At 41.6% G+C, this 9,524-nt stretch overlaps 1 protein-coding gene across 2 annotated transcripts; it reads left to right on the forward strand.

Moving 5' to 3' along the window:
* Positions 1-679: 679 nt before the first annotated feature.
* Positions 680-8,154, forward strand: atad1a (ATPase family AAA domain containing 1a). 2 transcript variants are annotated; one of them, XM_029440569.1, is made up of 10 exons: positions 680-770; positions 1,589-1,789; positions 1,973-2,071; positions 2,173-2,293; positions 3,827-4,027; positions 4,165-4,271; positions 4,388-4,477; positions 5,527-5,577; positions 5,782-5,954; positions 6,636-8,154. In XM_029440569.1, exons 2-10 carry the CDS (start codon positions 1,616-1,618, stop codon positions 6,763-6,765), a joined length of 1,146 nt encoding a protein of 381 aa, XP_029296429.1. In that variant the 5' UTR covers positions 680-770; positions 1,589-1,615; the 3' UTR covers positions 6,766-8,154. The 2 variants fall into 2 exon arrangements, with proteins under 2 accessions (XP_029296429.1, XP_029296430.1); XM_029440570.1 differs by lacking the exon at positions 5,527-5,577.
* The last annotated feature ends 1,370 nt before the right edge of the window (positions 8,155-9,524 follow it).

Here is a 9,524-nt window from a genome sequence, read left to right on the forward strand (position 1 = left end):
TTTGGCCCACGTGTGATAAATTTCTTGTAGGAGAAGCCCATTTGTTACAGCCTTATCTGTGTGCCTGCTGTTAAGAAGACTAAATCATCCAGCATCAGACAGCAGTGGAAATGAGTGGAAAACAAACACAGATTAGGGCTTCAGATTCAAGATATCTACCAGACTTGGGTAAATTTGCATGTAGCCTACCCCAGGACATGCCTGGGTGTCTGGTGTCCAATCATAGTCTAATCGACAGATCCACAGCCATCTCTTATATTACATATTGTTTTGTGTCTTCCACTTTGTGGCATGATGGGCAGAAATATGACATATGTTTAATTAAAATACAAGATACATAAGATACATACTATATTTTTTTTATATAAGTAGCCTATGTTATGAACACATTTTAATGATTACATAAATAAATAGTTTATATTCCTCCAAAATATAACACTTAATTTCTAACACTTAAAATGCCCCTGAAAAGGTTAACTGTAGTACCACATGGACATTTTGTCATCAGTAATCAGCCAGTCCAACTGCTTCTGCATCTGTTTTCACCTACTTATACCTGCTGTAGTAATGTAGCTGCTGTCCATGGTGCTGATATGTATATTATCTGTGTGCAAGCTCTGCCATCCAGTGGCTGACTGTATAAAACACGCCTGCTCCGTTACCATGTGAATCCAAACAAATCCCGGAACTAAGATGTTTGTTCCTACCCGAGTTACAAAACGTGGTGCACCTTTAATGCCAGTGTTGTGGCATTTTGATTCCCGTCGTTAGTAAGTAGGATTATTTTGTCTCTTAACTTACGAGGGACGTTACATTTGGTTGTGACAGCATACAGTGTGGTTACAATGTTTTACTCAGCCCTTAGATTTATATCGAAGTGTCACAATGCTAAATTGACAGTTTGGTGCTTGCTAGTCGCCGCTGTGTTAGCTTTAGCTTGCCTGGAGATGCTAACTGGCGAATTAATAGGATTTGTACTTTGATAGTAAACTATGGATGTATACTAACTGTTGTCGTAAAATAGCGACCTTGTGTTGTTATGTAAATGACCTGCTCAATTAGCGTCAGTAGCAAATATTGTAAGCAGACGGGTTAGCTTTTCGGTGGGAGAACTGCTATCTTACGCCTAACTTCATTAATAAATGTAAACAATTGATGCTCTACTGCACATATCTTTAGGTTCATACCTCAAAAAACATTTTTAGTGATCCATGTGTAATCACCCCCAGCCACTCTTCAATTCGGCATAGGTCTCATCCAACAAGCAGTATGTTATGTAAATGAAATGTAAACTTTATAGTTTTGTTCAACCTGTACCATTCATGATGTATTATGATGGTCAGCCAGGAGCAATTAGTGAGGGTAAAATTGTATTTACACTTGCAACATTCCCATTTAAATACAGGAATGTATTAGGTTAGGTTCACACCACAGATTGGAGCATAGCTATGATTGTACCAGACAGAATTAATTGCAAACTTAATGGTAATTTCTGGTTCTGGTGACCTGCATTTAGTGTAACTGTAACTCTATTATTTGTTTCTGTCTCTCTCATTCTCGTTCCTCTGTTCACTACATCTTTATCCAGCCAATGGACTGACATCAGCCAGCAGAGATGCTGCTTAAAGATCTTCCCAGAGAGGCCCTGTTGCGGCCCTTGTCCAGGAATGAAGTGGTGGGCATGTTGTTGAGGTTGACCATCTTTGGTGCTGCGACCTACTACGGCATCAAATGGGTCGTCGACGCTATGGACCCTACTGCCAAGCAGAAAAGCCAAGCCAAGAAGAGGGTATATAGAACATAAGCAATTATATTATGTAAACTCAAGGTGAATGTAGCTATTTGTGCAGCTTCTCTGCTGTCAGTGTAGCAGACATGTTTAAGAAGTTAAAGGATTGAATGAAGCAGCATTTTGCACACTATCTGTCGTCCTGCTGTGTCTTCAGCTGATGTGTGTGTCTCCTCTCTACAGGCAGAACAGCTGATGAAGAGGATTGGTGTTGAGGGTGTCAAACTAACAGACTATGAGATGAACATTGCATCTCATCTAGTTGATCCACATTCAATGAAGGTAACGGCTTTAATCCTCATCCATGACATTGAGATTATCAAGTGTCGCAGCATTTTTACCCTTTTTATCGTTGCACTTCAACATACTCTACCTTCCTGCAGGTGACCTGGAGAGATATAGCTGGTCTGGATGAGATTATCAATGAGCTGCAAGACACTGTCATCCTGCCCTTTCAGAAAAGACACCTTTTAACTGGCTCCAAACTCTTTCAGCCGCCCAAAGGTATCTAATCAAAACTATAATGCTCAACATTTACACATAATATACACGCTAACATTATAGGACAAAGTAAGATGAGCTTCTTACAGTGATTGTGAGTGATGTTCTGAGGGATTGGAAACTACACTTTGATATCTGGCATGTTTTAATCTTCAGTTATCACACGTTTGTATTGATAAACTGTAAATTCAACTGGTTTTCATCCACATTAGAGAAACTGTTTAAGAAACGCAGATCGTTTTACACATTAGTTCACTTCAGTGCACATTTCCAACACAATCTTTTACACAAATTACAAGATGTGAACTGTCACAGAATTGTAGACGTTTCATGATTGAACAGAATGTGAAAATCTTATATTACATATCCTCTTCTCACCATAACTAAATAACCTGGGTCTGCTAATACTGTCAGCAGACGCAAGCCTGCACTGAGGTCGTCTAAATGTCTTACCTATTTCCAGAGTGGGAGGTTAAAGTCTGATTTTTAGTGACATGTGTTCTGCTGAATTGAGGACAAGCGAAGGACTTAAACACTGTTTAGCCATAACGTCTCTTCAGTTGGTCGGTATGTTCAGGATCATCCTGCCTCTGGCACTATGTGTAAGAGGAGCAACACTGTTAACAGGCTTTTAACCCAAACATGATCACAAAGTCACTGTTACAATTTCTGTACGCACTTTATATCATGACTGCTGCTAATTTGAGTTTAATTGCATCAATATCAGGTCAAAATCCATGAAGTTGAGAAACTGCAGATATCAGAAGTTGTTATAAAACCCATTGGTTTGTGTGTTAGCCATTCTGTGCAATACTTCATGTGTCCTTCATGTGTCTCAGGACCATGATCACATGTTAAGTGTGTCTGATTGTTAAATAAATCAAACGTAACACACCCAGAGAATTGTTATAGAAGTAACAAAAATAAGAGGAAAATGTAATATTCATGTTTCACACAAACCTCCTACAGTGTAACATCTCTGTACTGTTATTGCTTTGCATTGAATATATATAGTCAGGGGTCAGGGGTCAGGGGTCGGCTGCTCAATCGAGGTCCTTTTAAGGAAAAAGGTTTGAATCCACTGAGCCGCCAACTAGAACTATGCGCCAAAACAGGATCCGCCAAGATTAGTGCCCGACAAGATTGTGTTGGGCACAGAGCTTTATACAAAGCTTGAGGATCAGGCTTCCTCCAAGATTAGCTGTTATGGGAATCCAGACGAGTTTCTTTTGTTTATATCCTGTAACTTTTTTTAAAAGTATGCAGCAAGTTGTGCCAACATTTCCATTCGTATGAGTGTGAGAGAAGTTAGGCAGAACATCTTCCCACAGCTGCCGGTAATAGTTTATATGAGTCACAATTTCCTTAAATGATCTGAAACTAACAAATCTGCATTTTATTGTTTTGCTGAAACAGGATGTATTTTGAATTATTTTATATATATATATATATATATATTTCACTTTGACTACAAGCCCAACGGGGGGTTGAAAGAAGCCACAGTTCCTGATTCCTGTTTACTTTTGGTCCTTGCAGGTGTTTTATTGTTTGGTCCTCCGGGATGTGGGAAGACTATGATCGCCAAGGCAACAGCCAAAGCCTCAGGCTGCAAGTTTATCAACCTGCAGGCCTCCACGCTGACAGACATGTGGTACGGCGAATCACAGAAGCTGACTGCTGCTGTCTTCTCATTGGCTGTCAAAATCCAGCCCTGCATCGTCTTCATTGATGAGATCGGTGAGATTACTTTGTGTTTTTAGTTACATGTGTTGGATACTCTTTCAAGCAGAACATATTTTATAAAGCTGATATTTGAGTTAAAGTAAGTAAATGCTGTCTTCATCCTTTATTTCTTTGTGTTCCTCGTGTGTTAGAGTCCTTTCTGAGGAACCGCTCCAGCCTGGACCACGAGGCCACAGCCATGATGAAGGCCCAGTTCATGAGCCTGTGGGACGGCCTGGACACTTCCTCAACCACTCAGGTAACACAACCATAGCGTGTTCCTGTTCTGTAATGTACCAGATGAAGGCACACTGGTAGGACTTCTCTTGTCTCTTCAGCATAATGTATTAAAACGTGTGGTTCCTACGATTGCAGGTGATGGTGATGGGAGCTACAAACAGGCCACAGGACGTGGATCCAGCCATTCTGCGCAGGATGCCCGCCACGTTTCATGTTGGCCTGCCAGTAAGACTCGAACACGTTCACCAGCACAAACCGGCGTCATCCGTGTAATGAAGGGTTGTACATCCCAAGTCTCTTAAATTACATCCACATTTCCCTCATTGGTGTCTTAGTCCCCCCCGCCGGGGGATGCATGGAGAGACGCGAGGAGAGAGGAAATGTGGTTTTAGAGAAATGAGACGTCTTTTCCTCTTTTCGTCGCATGCAGTCGGTTTTAACATGTGTAGAGACTTTAGATGGAGTTTGAGTCTGCACACGTGCACAGTGCAGCATTATCAGTGGTGCAGCTGCAGCCTGGTGACTGTCTAACGAACACCTGCAGTCTTTATACGGATTACTGTGTCCGGCTGAGAGAATAATCTATTATTTATGCATTATTTGCGTTAATATGTTTTGATATTCTGATGGTGAACTCATTATTTAATAGCCCAGAATATGATTACGGTGTCTTTTGAACACTGGACATGTTTTATTATGGTAAATGTTTCTCGTACGTATTTATTGCTCATAATGACAAATGTCGGTTCAGAATAAATACAAACCGGTTGAGCTCGTGAACCCAAATCTAATTTAATATAAACCCAAACATAAATTCATACTGTCTGTAATATTTTGGAAGAATCATGTTTACTGTCACTTTGTTTTATGGCTTAAATGTTCGTACGTTAACATTTAATGTATCAGTAGAATCAGCTTTTACAGATGATAACTGTCACGTCATGTTTAGTGATTAAAACGCGTGTAAAGTAAAGCAGCTGTAACTCAAGAGAACTGTGTGTCTTACTGTGGACAAAACACAAAAAGCATGTTCTGAATCTTTAATCCAGGACAACAAACAGCCTCTTATAATGTCAGATATAAATACATGTGAGCTGTTGATGCAGGAGACGACAGTAAATTGGTACATTTACAGCTTTTAGGCCGTTGAAATGGCACTTAGACGCATCTGATGATTTGGAAAGTCTACACACTCGGGATTAGCTGCTAATTGTTGGGTTCATTGTTTTTTTGATTCATAGTTTTGCACAACTGTTGTCCTTTTGTCTCTGCAGAGCACAAGACAAAGACAGGACATCCTGAGGTTGATTTTAGCAGGAGAAAACGTAAGATGTGCTTTTGAAAGAAGAAAGGATTCTCTTCATTGCCCTCTCTCGTCATTCTCAAAGACCATTTCACACCTGTGTGTTGTCACCGTCCAATCACATTAAAGCAAATCTGATGACTTGGAACACAGCCAAAGACCTGTGACCGCTAACACATTAAATCTATATAATTGTCTCGCATTACCGTCCCGCTTTTCTTCTCAGCTGAGCAACGCCATTAATCTGAAGGAGATTGCCGAGAAGACTGAAGGTTATTCTGGCAGCGACCTCCGGGAGCTTTGTCGCGATGCGGCCATGTACCGAGTGCGGGACTACGTCCGCAAGGAGCAGATGAGGCAGATCGCTCAGCAGCTGCAAGACTGCCAGGAGGAGGAAAAGTATGACTCGTATTCAAACCCCCGCAAGATCCCCCGGCCCTCGAGTCCACTGGGCGTGTGTTTGTTTAAATACCTGTTGAAACAGTCGAGGTCAGAGCGGCGTGGGCTTTTGAAAGCTGACAGCAATATGTGTCATGTATACACTGGCACTCTGAAACTTCACATTTGACTCAATATTCCCATAAATTAAGCATTATTTTTAGTTTTCAGTGGGATATTCAAAGCAAAAGTGATTTTCTAATAAAGATTCTAATGACGCCGCCTCACAGACAGAACTGGCGTGTGGGTCGACCCCCCAAAGGTTTAGTTACTCTCTTATTACTTTATTACACGGGGACATATTAATATATTTGATCTGTCAGTAATTAATATGCCACTCTTCGTCTGGTACTGTGGTTAAATTGGCATCAGGTTGATTGTAAAAGCATGTTGTACTTTATAAAAGGCTAAATATCTGATCTGTGTAACCCGTGCTGCGGCTGTTGCTAAGCGACTGTTGAAACCTTCTCGCAGCACTGTTGCTAAAAGAAGAAATCTTCTAACCTTTAGTTCTCAGCTCTCTGAGCACCGAGCGTCAGCACGGTGTTTCAAAGTAACACAAGGAACCAGAGTAAATAATAATGTAGCTTTACATATAGAATGTAGATCCTCTGTGTCTGACCCGTGTGTCCTCTGCTCCAGACCTGTGGACGAGGAGCGGCTGCGTCCGGTCACCCAGCTGGACCTCCTCTTCGGCCTGGACAAGATGAAGGAATCTAAGCGCGCCACATCCTTCATGTTACCCATCGTGTCAGAGGTTCCCCTGGACTAAACGCCAACACTGCACCGCGACGGGAAACATTTTCATCTCGCTTTTGTCTGTTCCAACTCCCCAAGCAGAGGCTCCTCCAACATGTCGGAGAGTAGTCGTACTTTTTCTTTTTAAGTGTATTTATCCAGGCGGGGTTTGTTCTGAGCATGCTCGCTTCACATGTACAGTTACATTCCGACGCGTCCTGTTGGTCGCTGCTCCAGAGAGCCATGAAAGATTGTTGGGAAGAGGAGAAAGCATTTCTCCATGAACGTTATGTCGGTCTGAAGTTACTGCGAGTAATGCTACAAACTGCACATGATGATGAGCTGAGGGGGTTAAGCACCATGACTCACGATTCACTGAAGTCCTTTGAGGTTTGCTGCTTCATCAACTGTCTCCATCTTTCTTTTTTGGGCAAACACATGTTTGATAACAAAGACTTAAATCACTTTAAAGGGATTTTATCAAAGCACTTTGGAAGAGCTCATGCAGCATGCGTGCGATGATACGATACAGAAAAGCAACTGAGGTTAACTAAACCCGTGAGAGGTCTTCGGTGCTGCTTTGTAACAAAGTCTTCTGCACTTAATATTTGTTTCCACCCAAAACCACAACAGCTGTTACCTCCTAATGTAAAGTTAATGCTGTATTTATTGTGCCATTATCACTTTGAACTTCAGATCCCGTGCGTCAATCAATGTCTGCCGCTGCAACACACCCCAGAGGTTCTCCGTCAGTTACTTTAAGTCTCACTTCACAGTGAACATACTTTTAATCAGCTGTCAGTCTGAAGTTGTTGTGACATGCTTCTCTGACTCCCGCTCTATAAATAGCCTCATTGTTGGCCACATGGTCACAGCATGTGTTCATAGATCTCATGCAGACCTTTCTCCCACTCGGTGTGAGTAAGCGTACTGATCGTTCAACCGTGACCACGTGGTGGCACTGCAGCGTCACCGTCTCACTGAGAAGATGGACTGCTCACATAGAGAGCAGTTGTAAAGCTTTGTGCCGAGATAATGAAATCAGGAACTCGGCACACTAGATTATTTCTCCCTTATTGGTTGATTCAGGGATAATTAGACATCTGTTGCTCTTCATTAGAGTTCCTCAGGTTACAGTTAAAGCTCAAGGCAGTGCAATGTAAACCAACGATGACGTCGCTGCAGCTTACAGGTCGTGCTTTTCTCTCCTGGAGAAGGGTAACAGTCGTGCAAATGCTTTTTCTCAATGCGATATCAGGTTATCAGTTACGTGGCAGAGACGCATTCTATTGATAGACAGTGTCCACATGCAGTTACTGTTCATTACACTGACAAATAGGTGTGTGTGTGTGTGTGTTGAATATATGTTAATGTGCTGTAAAGTGTATTTATTAAATGACTCTGAAGGGAACATTGGAACATTTGTCTCTGTCCTTGTCGTGTATTAAATGTAATACATGTCGTCATTCACAACCTGTGGAGTTTTAACACAATATACATTATTATATCCAAACCTGAAGAACTCAAGTGATACTCTTTCATCAAGCACCATCAGGTCAACAGTTCTAGTGTCCAGGTACCTTGTTCATTAGCTAATGAGTGATATATATATATATATATATATATATATATATATATATATATATATATATATATATATACATATATATATACATATACATATATATATATATATATATATATACATATACATATATATATATATATATATATACATATACATATATATATCTATCCATTCTAGCTCTTTCTCCATTCTAGCTCTTTCCAGTAAGAGGACAGCTCCCAGTCGATAAGATGATAGAAGAAGCTCTCCCGCGCAGCACGGCTGGCTGGAGATGTCAAAGACGCCCCATTGACAGGAGAGCTCGGAGGCACATAGATTCACTTTTGTCTGGACATGGCCTGTCAGTACAGCGGCTCTGAGCGCTGTACTGATGCTCTCAACCCTTTTTCCCTCAGATATGAGTGGTGTAGAGAGTGTATAATGGCCCCACTCTGCTCCGTGACAGTCCTCTGAAAGTTTTAGTGCCATCGGACATGATCGAGCGAGCACAGAGAAATCAGCAACAGCTGTTATTCCTGCAATATCTCTCAGCAGGATGTCCTGTTGCCTGCTGATGCTCAGGGTTTTATAGCTGGAGTAACTCACACCAGCTAATAGGATTCAAGGAGACGCTGTTGGGTGAGAGGACAGTGTTGATTTATCCTTTGTGTTTTCTTTGCATCATTGGAAAGAGATGCGCAACGGTCCTGGTCAGAGAAAGCACTCGGACATGATGGCTAATTTAGAATTTAGGATCCCTGATTTAAGCAGAAGCTATATATATATATCTATATACTGTATGTGCATATATGATAGCACAGCTTTCTTGAGCATGGCTGCAGCTGTAGAGATGATCCTTAGTTCCAGTCCGTCTGCAGAAACCGCCAGCAGCTGAGCAGCTTCATATCAACTTGGCTTTAAGCACTATGTCTTTTGGCAATTATCCAAAACTGTGTTCACTGAGTTTGTTGGAGGCCGATGATAGAGTAGAATACAGTTTAATGAAACCCCAGGAGAATAGTAATATGTGCAGTTGCTGTCTTACAGGTTATATTGTAAAAAAAATGATGGTTGAAAAAATGTACTGCATCAAGTTACACTGCTTCAACCACCCCCACGTAGAGATCCTGCAGCCTCAGTGGGTCAGGGACTCTTTGCCTGCCTGTCGTCCGTCTCTGCTGGATGAGGAGGTCTTGCCTCTGCTGCATATTAACCCCCCAGACGGT

This window comes from Cottoperca gobio, chromosome 9, assembly GCF_900634415.1.
Source record: "Cottoperca gobio chromosome 9, fCotGob3.1, whole genome shotgun sequence".
Classification (NCBI taxonomy): Eukaryota; Metazoa; Chordata; class Actinopteri; order Perciformes; family Bovichtidae; genus Cottoperca; species Cottoperca gobio.